The 20,735-nt window shown below is 36.6% G+C and overlaps 1 protein-coding gene across 2 annotated transcripts in view; it reads right to left on the reverse strand.

The window, feature by feature from the left end:
* Positions 1-17,073, reverse strand: part of LOC127494186 (diacylglycerol kinase theta) — a 43,384-nt gene extending 26,311 nt beyond the window's left edge. Inside the window, exons 1-3 of one of the 2 annotated variants that reach the window (XM_051859890.1) lie at positions 16,335-17,073; positions 11,373-11,452; positions 1,138-1,237 (exon numbers count right to left, since the gene is read on the reverse strand). In XM_051859890.1, coding sequence (XP_051715850.1) covers positions 1,138-1,237; positions 11,373-11,452; positions 16,335-16,542 — 388 coding nt within the window. In that variant the 5' untranslated portion in view covers positions 16,543-17,073. Of the gene's footprint in view, positions 1-1,137; positions 1,238-11,372; positions 11,453-11,679; positions 11,860-16,334 lie in introns of those variants that run through there. The other variant, XM_051859891.1, reaches the window with a different exon arrangement.
* Between the last annotated feature and the right edge of the window lie 3,662 nt (positions 17,074-20,735).

Here is a 20,735-nt window from a genome sequence, read left to right on the forward strand (position 1 = left end):
AGCATCTGATCATAGCGATGTGAATATGTTGGAGCAAGCTCTGCAATTCACTGCCATCACATCAAAATCAGTCTACAGGCCTAACACAGGAAGTCGGGGAAGGTCTTGTTTTTTAAAGTTTTGTTACAAGCTGTTCACACATTGGCAATAAAATAAAAGTACTTATGAAAATTCTTACATATAGCCCCTTTGAGCTTGTTCTAGATGGTTTGCTGGCCTGGACGGGCTAGTGTGGATCTGATTTAGTTGGTCAGCCATACAGTGCCCAAAACCTCTCTAAAACTAGCAAAACAAACCAGCCTGAACAAATTAATGTGTATCAGCAATGGAAATATCTAACCAACAGCAGCTGACAGATTTTAAATAGGCCCTATCATACAGCTTTCTAAGAAGATCACTTCTGCGTCAAGACTTTAATTTAATTTAACATGAACGTTTTCCACTGCCTCTCTGACCCTTAAACAGGCTGTTTTTGCTACTACACACATAAAGAGATGGTTCATCCAAAAATAACATTTCTTTCATCATTTTCTCACCCTCATGTCCTTCAAAACCTTTCTTCTGCAGAAGATATTCAAAGATATTCACAAAGATATTCTGAAGAATGTTGGTTATCAAACAGTTTTGGTGCCCATTGACTTATATTGTATGGACAAAAAAACAAAACAAAACAAAAAACAATTTCTCAAAATAAGTTATTTTATACTCCACAGGAAAAAAAAAAAAAAAAAAAAACATACAGGTTTGGAACGACATAAGGGTGAAGGTGATGACAAAATTTTCATTTTTGGGTGAACTCACCCTTTAAGACTAAATGTAAATGACCAATTTGCATTTGAAATGCATCAATTCTGCCGGGGGGAAAGAAAATGTCAAATGAGCTCAAACTAGTTTAGGTTTTCATCAAGACTTTCTTTATTTTCACAGGTTGTCTGGTATTCTGTTTTTGGTGAAGTCAGCTCATGTCATGTGAACAATGCTCTTAAATTAGGTGATTTTAATATTTTTTATTTTTTAATATTTAATATTTTTAAAATTTTTACTAGGTCTAAGACACCCTGATGCCATCATGCTGTTTAAATAAATCTCATACCCTCGTCACCATAATAACACCCTCCTTCACACACACTCACACACCTTCACAGCGCAGAGCCGAACTGCCTTCCAGATGCTTCCGGCAAACACAGCAGAACCTCTTCTTCTGACCAGCGGGACCGAAGCAATGTGCTACAGGAATCTGGACCACAAACAAGGAGAAGAATGATTAATAAAATAAAATCTGGGAGTTGAGCTGCCTTCAAATGCACCTGGGAAACTTGTTCCTCAGAGTCGCGTGTTCAATATTACAACATGTCACATATTCAAGTCGGAAACATAACATGGAAGTAGCCTAAATAAAATTATATTGTGAACAATAAACCCAAATAACTGAATCTGAATTGCAACCTTTATAATCTAGCAACATGTATAATCTAGAATTCTACTTCGCTTGGTCATTCATGTGCTTAAAATTGGAAATTACGATATTTCTGGCGCCACTTGAAGCGCACATTGCTCTGATTCACACTGAAACTAACTTACACCGTATCATTCACATTGTCTAGGAGGTCTGATTCACTTTAGCATATCAGTATTTTTTCAGGTCCACAAAAAATCCACACCCTCTTCAGAATAGATTTGGAAAGTTAGTCATTCATAATTCAAATTAGTTTGACTGAGTCATTAAAATAATTGGTTTAATTAAACTATTTAGTCACAAATCGGACATCACTAATGGGCTAGTCGTGTATCATCTGTGACTCCATGTGACATCACTTCCTGTCTGAGTGGTAGGAAAGTGTGCAGATGCCCGCACTTCCTTCCTGTCTGGTGGAGGAAAGTAGAGAATTTAAATAGCTGATTTCTTTTTCCTTTGACCTCATGTACCAGAATCGTAGAAGACAAAAAGACAGATTTATAAATATAACAGAGGAAGTTTTGAATGTAGAGTATATGTCAAAATAATAAAAGAAAAGAAAAAGCAGAATTCCATATACTCCTAAATATGCTCCATTCTTAGATGTGTAGTTTAAGTGCATTCCAATAAATGTGAACATAATGCAACACTGAAACCTAATCTTTCCTCTCTGTATGCGTTAGAGTGCTTTATATTCAAATGTGTTTAACCAAACATATACAATTAAATGCACTCAGAGAAAGGGTAAATGGCCTGAGAGTGGTTCTCCCTTTCCTTCCACACATTTACTTCCTACAGAGGCCCCTTTTACATCTAACATGCAACGGCATTTATCAAATCACAATCACGTAGCACTTGACCACTTTGTCTAGGTTTAAATGGATCATGGATCACGTAAACTGCATTAGAATCATTATTGCATGTACATCGAATAATATGTAATATGTAAATGCAACTTTCTGGACTGATCCACAAAAATTCTGCATTTTTAAAAACAAGTTCACACTTGTAGTTTAGTTCTCTTTGGTCCGGACCAAAAAAGAAAATACATTTAGTCCTGGTTCGCTTAGCGTTCACACTATCATTTTTAAGACCAAACCTAAAGATACAAAAAACAAAACAACAAAAAAAACGTATTTTGCGACGGAACTTACCGAACATCGAAAACAATGCTGTGTGCTGGGCTAAATGCGCTCGTTGTATGCTTGTATATCAGTTTGACCAGCTGAGAACTTGTGAAGAGTTTATAAAATGTATAAAGGAGTTTCTGATGCCTGTACCAAACTGTAATAGGCAATGTAGCTTAGCATTACTAAGCATTAGCATTACTGTATGTCCTTTTTAGGGTCGCATCTGGTGACATCACGTCCAGTTTTTGGTTCGTGTATATGCCTTTGGTCAAATTTGAGTTGAACCGCACCAGAGTTCGTTTGGAAGCAGACCGAGACCCACCTTTTCAGGGGTCTTGTCTGCTTGTTTGGTGTGCACCAGGGTTCAGATGGCAGAATTCACACTACTCAAATGAACCACACTTTAACAGAGCAATCGCACCAGAGTTCGTTTTAATCGAACCAAACCTGCTAAGTGTGAACATACCCTAAGTCTGTATACAGAAAAAGCATATGCAGGACAAAATGCCATTTGTCTGCAGCAGCATTTATACTGTAAATTGGCACATTTACACTGCAAACAAACAAAAATAAACAACAATAAATGTCTGAAATTGGATTGTGACTGAATCAAAAATGAAACAAACCGAATCATAAAGAACGTAAAGATTCTCACTTATAACTGGAAATGGAATCCAGCTAAATAACACCCAGTTACTATCTGGATATGACTCAGATGTGAGCATAGCTGGAGCTTTCAAAGACCCAGAGCAAGATGTTCTGATATAGTGAAAAGATGTGATGACAAATCCCAGCCGGGCTGTCACGATGCGTGCCCATCTGTAACGACTGATTTCACTGGAACACGTTGTGAATCACACAGAAGATTGTGACAGCACAGAAACAGGGGAGGAGAAGTCAGCCTTTCTGCCCTCTCCTTCCCATTCTTTTGCTGGTGACAGGCGGCACTGTGACTCCTGTGGATAAATATCTCCAGGTCTTTGGCTGCTTGATGTGCTGGTTTGTAAATAATTCTACAAATACTTTGGTGGGGTGGTGAATTAGAGGTTATTTTGGGTAGTGAGAGCGAGTAACATCTGGAGAGCCATAATCTTGCACTGCCTCCATCATGCTCTTGAGCTGATGGTCTCTATTCGCCTACTGAAGAAAAAAAAAACATCCTTTTAATTCCCCCACACTGGAAAAACTCCCTTTAATTGATGGAAAACTCCCTTTAGGGTGTCTATGCTGCTGAACATTTCCATTAAGCATTCTTAAAGGTGAAGTGTGTCATTTTCCCCATCCCAGTTTCTCCTGCCCCAGTTTAAAATGCAGAGAAAGAAATGGCTGTGGCACTATTAAAACGTTGCTAAATTTGTTTGAGTATTAATTTGATCAAAAATAAAGTTAAAAAATATTGTAGAAATTTAAAATGTTTATTGCAAGATAAAATAGCTGTTTTCTATTTTAATATATTTTAAAACGTAATTTATTCCTGTGATTAAAGCTGAATTTTCAGAAGCCATTACTCCATTCTTCAGTGTCACATGATCCTTCAGAAATCATTCTAATATGCTGATTTGGTCTTTAGGAAACATTTCTTAATATTATTAATGTTGAAAACAGTTGTGCATGATATATATATTTTTTTAATTTTTTTATTTGACAATTTTTTTGGTAACATTATACATGTTTTTACTGTCACTTTTGATCAATTTAATGCATATTTGTTCAATAAAAGAATTAATTATTAGTAAAAAGTGTTAAGACTCCAAATATTTGACCTTATCTAAACCTAAATGGTCCATATAAGTATTAATACTGTATGTACCCTTAATATATGTATCCTTTAAGATAAGGTACAAAGGCGTCTTTTTGAGGGTACTGCGTCAGTGACAAGCTGTTTACCCTAAAGGTAAAATTTTTGCATTTTAATAGAGAACATACAAGTACTGCAAAAAGGCAGGGGACATTAACTCCATTTCTGTGCTGCTAGGCATACCTGTCAGCTTCAGAGAAAAACCAAAGTGACATTTAAGAGCAGACGTTCTCAAGACAGCACACAGAGCAGTGAACGACGGGATAGATTAGGTGCTTTACTCAAGATTTGAATATATGGCCTGGAAAGAAGAAAAATAGCTTGACATTTGCTCAAGCAAATCAGGATATTTACACGCTTGACAGGGTGCCAGAAATCGAACTCGCTGATGTCTATGAGCTCACAGACATGGAACAGCTGTTTAGAAGTCTGGACTGCCTAACATTTTCATAATGCTAATGTCATGAACCAAAATATGGCCACTGGACAGAAAACACCTAAACTCTAGGGACAAAAAAAAATAGAATTCCACATAATACAGAGGAAAATATGGTGAGGTTTTGTGTTTAAGGTTGCCAAGGTACTCAAAATCTCTGCTGATGAAGCTCCACACACACACACACACACACACACACACACACACACACACACACACACACACACACACCCTACAGCATGTGGCCTTGAGCTGCGGCCCATCTCTCCCTCCTGCGGTGGACACATCCTCACTGGCTCTTGCCCTCCCAAGGGAGTTGCTACAGTAGACTGCAGAGCATCCTACCGGACGTGACCTCGTTTCCTGTCATTAGCTGCCATTTCTCTGATCCTAAAGGTGATTGGCTCCTGTAAATGGCTACTGCTGAGGTACTTGGCTCAGAGTACTTTCAGAACAAATGGATGAAAACATTAAGCTCAGCTTTGCTAAAAAGCAAAAGCATTTTTCAGTTCTGGTTGAGAGATATTACATACTATTCACTCATTTTTGCTGTTGTTTTAGATTGTTTTCAAGATTAATATTCATATTATAGATTAAGATTAATAATTCATCAAACATAAATTGTGAGTAATCACTTTAAAGACAAAATTAAATAAAAATGTCAATATTTACTTCCTTAATAAATGTCCCTGGCAGTGCTATTATTGGTAACTAAAACTATTAAAAAATGTTTTCAGGAATTGCTTTGTTTGTTTGTTAATACTTTAATGCCACGCCAGCTACCACGGCTATGTTCATGGTGAGAAAAAAGTGAAGGACATAAAAAGTTATTAAAAAAAAGAAATATATATAAAAGTTTTCAGCGATTGAAATAACAGAAACAAAATAAAATATAAATATTAGATGAAAAACTATTAAATTTAATAAAAAAATTAAGAATTAAACTTGAATTAAAATGGAATCTGAAAACATAAAAAAGGTCATTTAAAAAATAAATAAAAAAACTATAAATATAAATAATACTAAAAGAACACTGGTCTCAACAGTTCTTCTAACCCTAATTGATGGAGTGCGTAGCTTTTCATTCCCTAAACAACAATGTAGGAAGACACATCATGGCCATATTCCGAGATGACAATGTCAAGATTCATCAGGCTCAAATTGTGAAAGAATGTTTGGGAGGGAGCATAAAGAATCATTGATGCACCACTTGATGGAAATAACATCACAACATTTATTTCCATCAAGAGGTGCATCAATTTTTGGTCAAGATCTTGTATTGACAATGCAAGAGGTGAGCACTCTGTAAAGTCTACTCCAGCACATCCCAAACACTTTAAATTAATTTAAGGTCTGGAGTCAGAGGTGCCAATTCATGTGTGAAAATGATTCTTCATCGTCTTTGTATTTTGTTGTTTGATTAACATTAATGACACAACAGCAGGAATATTATGATGCTGTCACTTTAAGACCGAATGCATGGATCCAATATAATGACACGGAAGCCAAAAGCGACTGTGTTTACGAGGATACAGGCATTGAGACATAATTTTGCATGTATGTGTTCAAGCAGAATAGAATGGAATTCTGTATTAGCGTGCTGTGTGTGCACAAAAAAACACATGCAAATGATGAACGTTTGAATTTAAACTTTGCAATTAATCCGAGAATCACGTGATGCCTGGTCCGTACAGATCAACTACAATCCCTATACTGAGGATGCGCACATCGCGATATCGATGCTAAAATTATATATAGTGTAGCCCTAATATCAGAGTCTAACAATCACAATCCTAAATCCCAATTGATGCACTTCCAGATTTAGGTTCCAACCTAAATTATGACTATGCCATATATTCTGTTTCACAAAGAAATACGTCACATTCCAGAAGTTAAATGTGTTCTGTGCACATAATGTCTTATAAATTATTGTATTTTATTTTAAATTAATTAGTATCCACAGAAGGTGAAAAAAGACCTTCTCAAGTCTTAAAGGACATATTCTTGACTTTCAGTAATAACAGTGTCGAATGGCTGCAACTGTTGTGTTCGTATTTCCTCAGATGTGGTTCAGAGAGGTTGTTGAGTAAAGGTTAATGGAGCAGTTGGCTCAGAGACTGGCTCACTCCTACACCACCCACCCACCTACGCACACATACACACACACACACACACACACACACACACACACACACACACACACACACACACAGAGCTGAGAAAAGTCTTCAGCCAGTACAGAAAAAGTCACATCCACTTCCTTTTCAAACTGAATGCATCACTCTTAATGCCTGAGAAACTAGAAAAAGAGAATTAAAACACTGCATTCACTTTCTTGTTTTGTCTCTTCATTCATTATGTATAAAGGCAAACCTCCAGTAGTTTCTCTGAGGACCCATCTTTAATTTAGAGTGGTTTCAGTTCCACCTCATTATCTTTTGGTCTAAATTAAGTTTTGCTGTGGCATGTTGCTTGACTCGGCCTCCTGTCATGCCCTGCGGCTACTCTGATGCGGCTGGCCAGTCAGTGTTACATTTTTGCCATTTGGCTAAAGCAAGGCAGGCTTTGCTCGCTGTGAACTCAGCCCTGTGGTGGCGTGTGGTATCAGCACATTGAGAGGATGCAGCGAGCATCTCATGTGGTTACTTTTTCTCAAGCTGGTAACCAGCAAGATCTGTTATTTTTTTACATGCTGTTGTACATTTGTACATCCTGTTTTAAAAAAAACAATATACTGCAGCAGTTTTTCTTTAAGTCGCAGCAACTGTTCAATGGAGAGTGTACAGACATTAAAATGAAAAAGAGCCTGATAAATCCCAATTATTACATTCCAATCCCACTTAATTAATTATTTAAATGACAAATAAATAAATGCATGGACAATGAAATATTGATTTATCTAAGTAAGTAACAATTGTCCATTACAATGGCAAAAACAACTGGCCTAGGCAAGACAAACAGTTGTTATTGTTAACTAACACTAAAATTCATAAAAACATTTTGGTAATTGAAATAAAGCTTAAATAAAATCAAATAAAAACATTAGTTATAAAATGTAAACTTTTTTAAATGTTGCCTTGGCAACTAACTTAAATAAGTTTAAGTAGGCTACTAAAATGAATAAAACTAAAACTTATTAAATCTATATAGAAATATAAAAAACTAAAGAAAATCACTCGTGTTGAATTTTAACGCATTAACAGTTTAAAAATAGTGACGTTAAAGCAGGCTCCTTTTGACCCTATGAATCACCCGTAGTTCAAGCCAGGGTTGCCAGGTCTGCGTTTTTTTTTTTCTCTACATCAAATATTATTTGTAGCGCCTCCCATCCAATAATCGCAAAAAGATTTGTGCTTTATTACTTCTGATAAGTATTAAAGTTTCAGTTTTCAAATTCTGTCCATTGTATCGTGAAATTCAAACAATAAATGGTGTTTTGACGCTCTTAAATGTGATCGCTGTAATGCCTCAGTTCAGGCGGCAGCGCGGAGCGCGAGTCTTTTCTTCCTCTTCAATACAAGTTATATCTCAAAAAACATGAATGAACATCAAAGGTATGTTGAAATATATTGTACAACTTACCAGAATGTATCATGTCTCATGTAATCACTTTATTTGTGTTTCAACCGCGGAAAGACGTCAATAAAAAAGCTTGTCAACAATGTCACATCATGTCACTTTTACCTCAGGAATGTTTTCCAATGTTCACAGTTCCTTAGCTATCTACATAAAAAAATAAAATAAAAAAAAAACACTAGAGAGGAGCTTATTTACTGTTAATTATATGTTTGTGCAAATTTGCCATGAAGACAAGTGCTTAGTATCACATAAGGTAGTTTTCATAAGTTTTATACATTTCAGTTTTTATTTGTGTAATTATTATATCTGAAAATAAACAGCAGCTGAATAGAATACCTCTGCTATTAATTGTAAACTCTAATATTGTAGTGTACCAAATGAGAGGGTTCCCTGTATAGTTTGCAACATTATTTGGGAGAGATATTTTTTTTCCTTAAGACTGTGGACTGGAATGATACAAAATACAATAAAGTAGCAGCAAGTTGCCATGGACAATGGTGAAATTAACAGAAATTAATAGTTGTACATAATTATAAAAATATTTTAATCCCAATCACAATCAAGTATTCCAGAGCGAAGTGTAATAAACCAAATTAGCATGCTAACACAATATGTTCATATCAGCGAGGCCACTTCTAAAATTCACAGTGATCAGGACCTGCATTATATCAGTACAATGAGTTTAGCAACTATAGATTGGGTTTATAATCAGTAGTGAGTACACTGGGGGAAAAAACTTCCGGTCTAGGCTGATAGCAGCTCATTTAGATTTCTAGATGAGCTGCTATCAAAGGCACAAAGGCTGGCTGACAGTTGGCCTTCATGAAAGACCACAACGCGACAGGAAGTCATCAGTAATTCATTATGAAGGCTGGACAAAGGGCTACACTGGGTGCTTCTCAAACGGAAGGCTGCATCCTAATGACGCTGTGTCCTTCCTAGTCCAGTCCTTTGGAGGCTTGTAGTCTAGAGTCCTCCTTAGCATCAAAAGCGAATGTGATGGTCTAGAAAGAGGCTATGCATGGTTACGTAATACATGTTTCTGCCCCGTGGTCACCGCACAAAAATACTATTTCAACTTAATTTTGGAAAAAATACTTTGTATTACAAACCTTTATATTAACTGGCTTTCTATTAATGCAATACAATGAATGACGGCAGTCTGCAGTCTCCCAGTGGCTTACATTATTGGCAGTTTAGTGTTAAATGATTAAAGGGTTAGTTCACCCAAAAATGAAAATTCGGTCATTTATTACTCACCCTCATGTGGATCAACCTTAATATTATAAAGCAACGAGAATACTTTTTGTGCGCCAAAAAACCAAAATAACGACTTTATTCAACAATATCTAGTGATGGCCGATTTCAAAACACTACTTCATGAAGCTTTGAAGCTTTACGGATCTTTTGTTTTGAATCAGTGGTTCGGAGCGCGTATCAAACTGCCAAAGTCATGTGAACCACTGAAATTTTGAAACACTTATGACATAACGAAGCCTCGTTTACTGAAATTATGTGACTTTGGCGCTCTGAACCACTGATTTGAAACAAAAGATTCATAAAGATATTGTTGAATAAAGTCATTATTTTGTTTTTTTGGCGCACAAAAAGTATTCTAATACCTTCATAACATTAATGTTGAACCACTGTAGTCACATGAACTGTTTTAAATATATCTACCTTTCTGGGCGTTTGAAAGTGTAAATTAACTTGCTGTTAATGCATGCCTCACTGAGCCATTGGATTTTATCAAAAATATCTTAATTTGTGTTCCGAAGATGAACGAAGGTCTTACGGGTGTGGAACGACATGAGGGTGAGTAATTAATGACTGTATTTTCATTTTTGGGTGAACTAACCCTTTAATTTACAGCAAAACAAAAGATAAAATCTATGCTTTCATGTCCGGAAACATTATTTTTGTCTTACATTTCATAATAAACTCAGACAAACTCAAGTCCTCAGTTTATTTTCTTGAATTGGAATATGTGCAAAGGATTGTGGGTGATTTAAGGCCACGAAGGATACATCCGATGAGTCCTTAAAAACAGGCCGAATGAAGGACACGAAACAAAGGCTGCCTTCCAAGGATCCTTCATTTTGAGATGGCCTCAAGTAATGTTTGATGATGTGGCAGCCAAAATTTGCAGCCTTCCGTTTGAGAAGCACCCAACAACTGCTGTGTCTCTGAGCAAAATGGCTCCAGGGCGTAATGTACTTCCTGTTTGTAATGCAAAGCCACGGATAAGACAGGTAAGCATCAACTGCTAATTATGATCTTTGTTGCATGATCATACCCTACAAAACAGTTTGATCATTCTTCATTAACAGCATAATTGTTTGAGACTTCATGTCCTGTATTACAGAGCTTCCATCCAGCATCGTGATGCCTCAATAACGTTGTTGATCATGCCTTGAGTTATATTTCATGGAAAAAATATTTAATTAATTACATATATATATATATATATATATATATATATATATATATATATATATATATATATATATATATATATATATATAATTTTTTGTACAAAGAAAATGAAGCCTAGCATTAATATTTTTTTCCATCCATATTCTTTTTAGGAAGAATTCTTCTTAAGAAGAATTTATTTTGAATAGCGATTCTTATTCGATTCTCATTATTGTAATGTAAATTTACTGATGAAAAAACAAATATATAATACATAATATATATTTTTGCATTACAGTAAGGATTTTTAGCAAAGTAACAATAATTTTGGGAGAAAATGTGCTTAATTGTCAAGAAAAAAAAATGTCACAATGCAAAAAAAAAAAAAAAAGATGTGAAAATAATCTGCAAGAATTTTTTCTTTTTTCTTTTTTTCCATTTTAACTTTTGGGATAAAATATGACCAGGACATGTTCCTTACAGATTTAATGAGATTTATCCACATAGTTACTGATGTTTGTCCATCCTGTCAGATGTCATGTGTGGCACGTCACTCACCTGAACTTGCGTGGGAGCCATACAAGAACACACGGTCCTGACGTGCTTCAAACACTTCTCATGTGACATGAAGTTACACACTGCAGAGAAAAAGAGAGAGACTTAGTGCAAGCCACAGAACTATGGTGCCAAAATATATGCAAATACAGCAGCTTTAGCAAAAAAACAAACTTTCCACTCTTTTTCAGCAGTGAAGTCACAGCCATATCATAATTTTCACAATTTAGAGCCGATGGCACTTTGTAAACAAACAAATCTTTTATAGCACCAAAAGGATTTCCAAAATAGCATTTCTAAACTGGTTTACCCATTATACCCATTCTGCCATGTTGAGTCAGCAATCGACCAGCTGGACTGCTCACAAAAACAAAGTAATGCCTATACTCAAGGTCAACCTATGACTGGACAAAATTTCACGAACATTTCCAAACATCAAGCAATGGCAATTTATAGCTCAATAGAACAATTTGCACAAAAGACAACATCACCGATCGCCTGTCTCTGTGGTCGGTGACTGCTGAATCGCCGTGTACCCAATTTATGCTGCTGTCAGAGCCCACTTTGGCCCTCAGTACAGACTGAACCTCACTTAATGCACTTGTTGGTTTTTCATGCTAACCAGAGACAGGAAGTGATCTCGCTGGCCAGGCTGAGCTCCTCTCACTATCACAACCACAACAGCAAGGAAAACATTCTAAAGTTTAACGAACCACAGACGTTTTCTCATGCACACTGTAAAGCCCACCACACTTGTGAAACAGTTAGAAATTACATGCACACATTGCTAAGGACAGCACAAAGACTATTCTGTTTACACATTCTTAATCAACGTAAAAATCTGTCATATGAGCCCATGCAACTGTTTTAGCAGGCTGCATTTTTGTCTAGTCTAACATGCAAAACACTAGTGACAGACCATTTAGCCAATTAGTTTCCAATGTTAATTTAAGAAAATATAGTCAGTGGACTATAATTTTATATATATATATATATATATATATATATATATATACACACACACACACACTTTTTTCCAAAATTTTCTCCATTTAATTTTCAGTGACCAAAATTTCAATATCAATTTTGCAACTGTTACCTTAAAGACCTATTTCTACCCAATTTAACCCATATAAATTAGTTTAGTTGGTATAAATTATGTATTTAGGTTGATACAGTGATGTTAAAAACTTTTGACTTGAATGGAACCAGTTAATTTAGATGTTACCATTTTTTTTTTTTTTTTAACAGCAGACCAAATATCTTGGTTGAAACAGAGATAATAGATACTTTGACATAAACAAAGAAACGTGACCATGAAATTCAGTTTTAATCATATTTAAATAGTATTGTAATATAAATGGCTGTGCAAGCACAACTGAAATACTTATTAAAATATATAGTTCTTGAACAGAATGCACACTTATTATGCAATTATTTGCCTCATGTAGTATATCCAAAAAATATTTAGAGAGTTCTTTTAAGGTCATCTTGATATTTAGAGTTAGACTGATGTAATATTGACTTTAAACAAGACCGCTACATGTACAAATAAAAAAAAGTTTTTCCTTTACAGTTGTAAATTTAAAAAAATATTTGAAAAATTGATAGAGCCTATTGTACAACCACACCAACTGAAAGAAGTTAGTTCAATGACTTAAAGGTAGGGTAGGCAATTTCGAAGGCTATGAAAAGCAAGCTAGCCTTAAAATCATAAGAGCCCACCCTCCCTTCAGAGGGTCTCCAAAGCCACGCCTCCTCCAAAACACAAACGCACACAGCCAGAGCGGAGTCTGCAAAGCGTCACAAGAGACGGTGTTAAATTACCTCATGTCTCAAAGCACATAACATTACAATAATAACGAACAACTTAGAGCTCTGACTTGTGCCACCTGACTGCTGCAGATTCAATTCGCCGCTGATAGTGCTGGCATAAAAATAAATAATTCAGAGTCTGAGGACGTCACAGGTTGGCCATCGTAATTACGACATGGCTTGAAAGCAGCATAAGCTTGTTGTTTTTGTTCAAGAGGAACGGTAAAGGGTGGCTTCTGTTTGTTTGCGGCACTCTGTAACTGACGTCTGTCTACAACTTTGCTAGCCTTATGGAATGTGCTGATGGCGTGTGATGTCTACGCGAGCAGGGTGCACAGAGGTATGAAAATACATATGTTGACAGGCAGGTAGGACATCCTATCACTGCATTCAGACCGAAGGCAATGTTTGGATGAACATGTTTTGTTCCTGAGACTTCCACAGAAGATACACACTCCTGGGCAAAAAAATGGGCCAAGCCCAACATGGTTAAACACTAAGCTTTTCATTATCTTGACCACAAATTAATGGTCAGGAAATTAGCTAAATTTAAATAAATGCACTACTTAAAATGCCATTGCGGTCTCAGAAAAACAATGAAGTTTGAATTAAGTTTTTGGCAGAATATGGGAAGTTTGGAGTGTGGGAGTGATGAATCACAATGAAACACAGGTGATGCTCCAGAGGTGTGTCTTCAATCTGGTGAGAAATATACAAATAAATGCATCTCTACCACACAGTGAAGCATGGAGAAAGAGGTGCCATTGTGACGGAAGCCTTTTTAGCTGCTGGTATTGGTAAGCTACTTCTCTGTGAAAAGTCATTTAATGCTTTGGAGTACAGGAGAATATTGCAGATTGGCTTGCTTCCCACAAATGAAAAGTTATGTAAAGAGGAATGATCAGATGTTATTTTTTTCAACAAGACAATGCTCCTGCACAAATTGCAAAGACAACCAAGTAGTGGCTTGAGAACAAGTCCATCAGGCTCAAGTTTTGGCCTGGTCAGAGTGAACATTTGTGAATTTATTTTTTATTAAAATAAATGTTAATTTGGCAATTTGAAGTACATTTTTTATTTATCATATTTATGTATATCTGCACTATATAATTTGACCTCTACAAAATGCATTGCATTAAAGGAAACAGTAATGAATACAATTGAATAATGACATGAATTCATTAGTCTGAGCCTGGCACGTTACTAGTCCATTTACTAGTGCAATAAACACACAATGAGCATTAGAACATAGAACATGCATGTGTGTTTATGTTCTACTCTCGGTCCGTCTGGCTACAGCATCCAGCCTGCCGCTTTGCTCCATTGGACTACGTGTTGCCATGCCAACCTGGAAGAGTCAATCACGACTTCACTGCAGCACATTACGTAACAGAAACGTCTCATTACTGCCTAACTCTGCCTGGTAACATCCACCTTGTCAATCAACATCTGCTTTTCTGCCATGCCAATCTCATATGGCAACATACATCCAGTCAGTTTGTCTCTAAAGTAATGCTGCTCGTTGCTATAATCCTTCATAGAGGAACTGTGGTGAAACCTTGGCGAATAGCATAACACTGTGGATTAATCTCTCCCTAAGAAACAGCAACAGGCTTTAAAAGGGCAAGACCGTCTGATCTAGTTTACATTCACTCTATGTGTATGAGGAAAAAATCCATATAGAAATCAGATGGAAGGGGATTTGGCTCCATCAAGGATTCATTTTGAAGTCATTTGCAGACCATAAAAGTTTAAAACTTGTAGATCAGCAGCATTGTGATGACTCCTCATAAAGAGTCAAAAGAAATGAGCTCAGGCAAAGATTATGCTCTGGCTGGTCTTTAGAGAAGATATTCTATAACAGATTCTGCAAGGCCAAGCGTTGCTAAAAAAGTACTGAATACAAAAGGAGAAGAAAAAAAAAAAAAACTGTTGCTTTTTCTATGCATTGCAATAAAAACTGTCAAGCTTCATAAAGGACACAAAAGCATAAAAGTGGTCCATATGACTCTATATGGCACTATATTCCAAGTCTTGCTTTGTGTTGTAAATTTAAGCCGCTATTCACTGAAAATATTGATATCCACCCTAACTTTCCTTCATGAGAGTTTATGAGAGAAGAAGTGAATGATTCATTCAGTAACTGACCTGATCAAGTTCAACTCACTGATTCAATTATTTGTTTGCAGTCACTGACAACTCGCTGGAGGGGGAGATTATCAGTGAATAAGGGATGGTCTGCTCATTACACTGTGAAGCTATGACTTCAGAAAACTTGGAATATACTGTCATATGGACCACTTTTATGATCCTTTTATGGTTCTTTTGCATCTTTTTTTTTTTTTTTTTTGTCTTAATTCATTGTAGTCTGGGCTGTTGTAGGTTTGGATCCTGCAAAAGGTGATCAATTATCCATTACCATAGTACCTCAAAGAGATTAATTCAGACAGATTGTCCACAGGATGCTTTGAATTAAAGCCTAATCTAAAATGCTAAACAGCTACTTGCTTATTGCTTACCCAACTGAGCAGCTCTGTAAAGAAAAAACTGACCCTTAACATCTAACTAACAGAAGTGAGAATAGCACAGATCTTCTCTCACTGGCCTCCATCAATTAGATGGATCTCATCAAAGTGTCCTCCTGCACAGATTCCTGTCCAACAGGAGGAGTGTGTCGGATCGATCTGCATCAATCTGTCTTCCCCAGTTAGTAGACAAACGATTCGATTATTCTGTCAAGAGGGAGGTGTAGAGGAGACAGACTGATTTGCTTGACATCCTCCATCTATTTTCTAACATACCTTCTTCTTTCCAGGATGACATGTGCACAGATAATAATCTGTCAATCAAAACGGTCAATCAAAGTGGTATGGGAACATTCCATTTCGAACAAAATCACTTGCACTTTAAATGAAACAGTTAAATGACACAAAATACATTCAAAAGGCCAACTCACAAATATTATGTTTATTAAGATGTTTATATGACTGTTCATCCAATGCTATGGTATATAACAAATTACCATAGTATTGTCTTCTAATACCATCATTGTACCATAATATTACCACAGCAGTTGTGTAAGAGACACTTTGTTGACATTGCTTTACTGAATGAAACATGCCGACCAAGTGCATCCATAAAGCATCTTACCTTCACAAACAAATCCAACAATCCCCCATATGAAGTCGCTGCAGTGATGGCAGAAGGTCGGTTTGGTCAGGGTCACTTTCCGAAAACAGTGCCCGGGAGCGTGGACACAGTACCGCGCCTTTGAACCGGGCGACTGCTGCACCTTTTTCCTCCCGGGTCCAGGGCTCGAGCTCGGGCTGTCGTGCTTCACCCGACCGCTGTCTGCCATCTCAGTTCCAATGATAATCCAGCGCAAAACGCCAAGAGAAAAGGCTCCACAAGATTGGTTGTTGTGGAAGTCACATATGTGATTTACCAGTTATGTTAAACCCAATCGAGTCATCACTGAATAAAGTGAATGTTTCTTCTCTCCCGCTACTGTGTATCAACAAGAGTCGGAAACGCGCTACAATGAATCAATGTAACAGAATGTCTGAACGTTCCAATCAAAGTGCGTGTTAGTTACTATGAGAGCTTCACTATCTGACCATACCAGACATCAAACTCAATAAATATGCCAGTCTGCCTTTACCGACGACAACCAGCAGTCTGCAATTGCAGGAGGGAAAAATAAAGCCACCGCGTCCACATATATGATGCTCTGAGGTTTAATCGTTATAAAACGCCTGCTGCTTAACATATACGATGATTTTCACTTTCTCAGCAGTCAGCAGAGGAGATTTTCACCAACACAAGCGCCTGTAACTTCCGCCTGTAGTATAGCTCCGGCCAGAGAGAGAAACACACACACACGAGCTTCACACCAGCAGCCTCAGCTATGGCAAGCCGTTTTAATATGTATTCCTTTGACATAACTAGTATCTATCTGTACATTTACTCATTTAATCCAGTAATGACTAGCATCTTTTAAAATTTCACTATATTTATTAGATATTAGTATTTTCCCAACAGTTACTAATATCTATTCAAATATTCACTAGTAATTTTCCTTACACAGGCAAAAAACACTTTTTGAATTTTGAGCTGCCATGGGTGGAGCATGAAGTCCAGCTCCCCCTCTTGGGATGTAATTTGGGCATAACGGGTGGAGCTAGAAGGTCCAACCACACCTTAACCATACTCATAACTCTATCCATCCACCCATTAGATCCACAGAGGTGGAGCTGGACTAGGTCAAGCTTAACCCATGATGTCCTGAGAGGTTTGGACAGTGAGCACCACTTGTAAATTTTTATTAGACAGTATTCCCAACACTCTGATGGTGATTCGTAACTACATTTTGGCGAACCAGTCCATAAAAATCTGTACAATCTCATTTGTATGCTTTTGTGTGATCTGTTTACGCCCCGCTAACAGTTCTTCTTCTAAAAATCATGTTTCCATACGAATCACATCATATGAATCATCACCTCATAAAATGTTTTCTCATGAAATCTAGTTGGATCATCCCATTCTTACTGGTAACAAATTGCAAATGTTTGCCATTGAATTCTAAGATATCAGCAATTCCCTTCCTACTAGTATGTATTCTAGTTGTTGGAATACATACAGTACCTATGAGAAGAGAATAATTATATATCTAATATCTGCACCACATATCCCTATAGAATTCAACAGGGCTGGGACGATACATCAATTCTCAATCGATACAATGAATCTGGATCGATCCTGATATTTTCTCTCTCTAATCGATTCTGAACTTAGTTTTAACAGCAGATGGTGCTCTAGCCTAGTTTTTAACCACACACTCTCAAACGGTCACAAAGAAGACTGCTGGACAGCGCTTGTGTAACGGAGGCCAGCTAGTAGTCACTGTGCAAGTAAACCTCACTCCTCTGATCTCAAGAGATGCTATAGCGATTGACGCTAGAGGTTGCAGCCTTTAGCCTCCTTGTTAGAGTGTCTGACTCCCACGCCGGAGACCCAGGTTTGAGGCCTGTGCAGAGCGGGGCTAGTAGGACCTGGGTAAGGGGTTACACTTGTGCGTTCAGCTGAGTCATGTAGTGGTTAAATGTACTTGCACCTTGGCTCAGAATTCTTTTATGATGTGAGATCTGTAATTCGCTTCAGCCTTTTCAAACTTTATGAATGATTATTTTAGGTTTAAGTGGTGTGTGTAAAGGAACTGGAAGCAGGCAGTGTACAAGTGTTTCTAAAGCACGTATATAGTAGCTGTTTAAAAACTAAGCTCAGAATCGATTCGAGAGAGAATCGCGATACATCGGAAATATCAGAATCACTACAGATTCTTCGTATCGCGAATCGAGATTTGATGTATTGTCCCAGCCCTAGAATTCAATAGAAACTATTGCAAATTGTTCCATGTGAAACTATTTGGATAGTAACTAATAGCAAAGGAATAAGCAAAGGAATAAGCACTAGTATCTAAAAAATGTATTAAGGTCACTAGTGGATTATTATGGAAGCTTGTTTCCGCCACTGAATAAAAAAAAATTTAAAAGATAATTGCGACTTTTTTCTCACAATTGCGAGTTTACATTGTCAGAATTGTGAGATATAAACTCTCAATTTCGAGATATAAAGTCGGAACTTCGAGATATAAACTCGTAATTGTGTCGTTTTTTCTTGCAATTGCGAGTTTATGTCCCACAATTCTGACTTTTTTTTCTCAGAATTGAGATATAAACTCGCAATTACGAGTTATAAAGTCAAATTCTGAGGAAAAATGTCAGCTCACAATTCTGACATTTTCTTTCAATTGTGAGTTTATCTCACAATTCAAACTTTATAACTCGCAATTGCGAGTTTATATCTCACAATTCTGAATTTATAACTTGCAATAGCGAGTTTATACTCAAATTTTGAGGGAAAAATACAGAGCCATGACATGACATGCAAGAAAAAAAATTAAATCGTGTGCACGATTTACTATTTCGTTCCCTCGATTTACTAAATCGTGCGCACGATTTACTAATTCGTTCCCTCGATTTACTAAATCGTGTGCACAATTTACTAATTCGTTCCCTCGATTTACTAAATCGTGCGCACGATGTACTAAAATGTGCGCATGATTTATAAATCGAGGGAACGAAATAGTAAATCGTGAGCACATTTTAGTAAATCGAGTGAACGAATTAGTAAATCGTGCGCAAGATTTAGCCTACTGTTTTTTTTTGCATGTCATGTCCGGGGCTCCGTAGAAAAAAGCAAGAACTGTGAGAGAGAAAAAAAAAAAAAAAAAAAATCGCAATTACCTTTTAATATTTTATTCAGATTCCACAGATTACTTAGTAGTAATTAAAAATAAGAGTTAGTATACCATAATATACTTGCTAGTTTTAAGGCGTAATGTTCAAACAGCTTGCCATACACACAAGAGCTCCAAGCAGGATCCACAGGCTGTTTTTAGAATGCGGAATTCCGTTGTGACGTCGACACTCGAAGCACATTATGATGTTCTGCAGATGAGAGAGTTCCACGCCCTCCTGGCTGCTCACTTACAGTCATAAGTGTTTTTATGTCATGAAGTAAAATAACAAAAAAAGGTATGACTTTTTTTTTTTTTTTTTTTTTTTTAACTTGTGAGGACATCCTCAAAAACAGTTTTTGTCCGAATTAGCTCACTTCTGTAGGTAATTTGGTACCCGAAGTGTAGCTAAAATCTTCACCTTCACCTTCAGCCAGATACGATCAACTACAAATAGACTGGGTGGTCACAACTCATTATATGCTGCTTCCTGTTATCATACAAATTTCTCTTACGTGTCACTCAGATTGCTAAACACATTGATGACACGCCTTTAACATACCTGGAATAATACGCAATACAAGCCCAAGGATGTTAAATTCTTAGGGCCCCGTACTAAATTTTAATGGGTGTGCCATCTAAGCACGAGGAAGGAATCCTGTAGTGCAGTGATTTGTAACCAGGGATACAGGTTTGGCTGTGTAAACTGTAAAACAGACAAATAATAAAAGTTTAAAGTAACAATGAGTTATCTCTGGATTTTTTTTTTCAGTTCCTTTTTATAGAAAGAAAATAAACGAATTTTTGTTTAGTAGAATATATGTTAATTTGCGAGTCGTTTTTCACTCAGTATCAGATGCTAATATGAAGCTATACTTCTGGCAACTACATTGCTAAAAAAAACTTGGTTGAAAAATATTAATGAAAAAATTTGTCTTTGTTGAATTAAATTCTATAAATGATAAAAGTTAGCTAGCTTTATTAGTAAGCTTATTGCAATTATAATTAGCTTTAGCTTAAGACAAAAAAAAAAAAAAAAAAGTAAAAAGACATGAGCCTGTATGAGAATTCAAAGAATTGGACGTTTAAAAAGGTAAGATTGGACACCATCTGCTGGTGGTTTAGCAGAACACATCACAACAACCTGCAAATTGAAAATCACTGTATCAGTTATGGAGCGGAAACAAATTTGTGTGCAATATGAATAGTCAATAACTACAGAAGACGTAAAATAAAACTTCAAAACAGTAGTA

The sequence above is a fragment of the Ctenopharyngodon idella genome, chromosome 14 (assembly GCF_019924925.1).
Source record: "Ctenopharyngodon idella isolate HZGC_01 chromosome 14, HZGC01, whole genome shotgun sequence".
Lineage (NCBI taxonomy): Eukaryota > Metazoa > Chordata > Actinopteri > Cypriniformes > Xenocyprididae > Ctenopharyngodon > Ctenopharyngodon idella.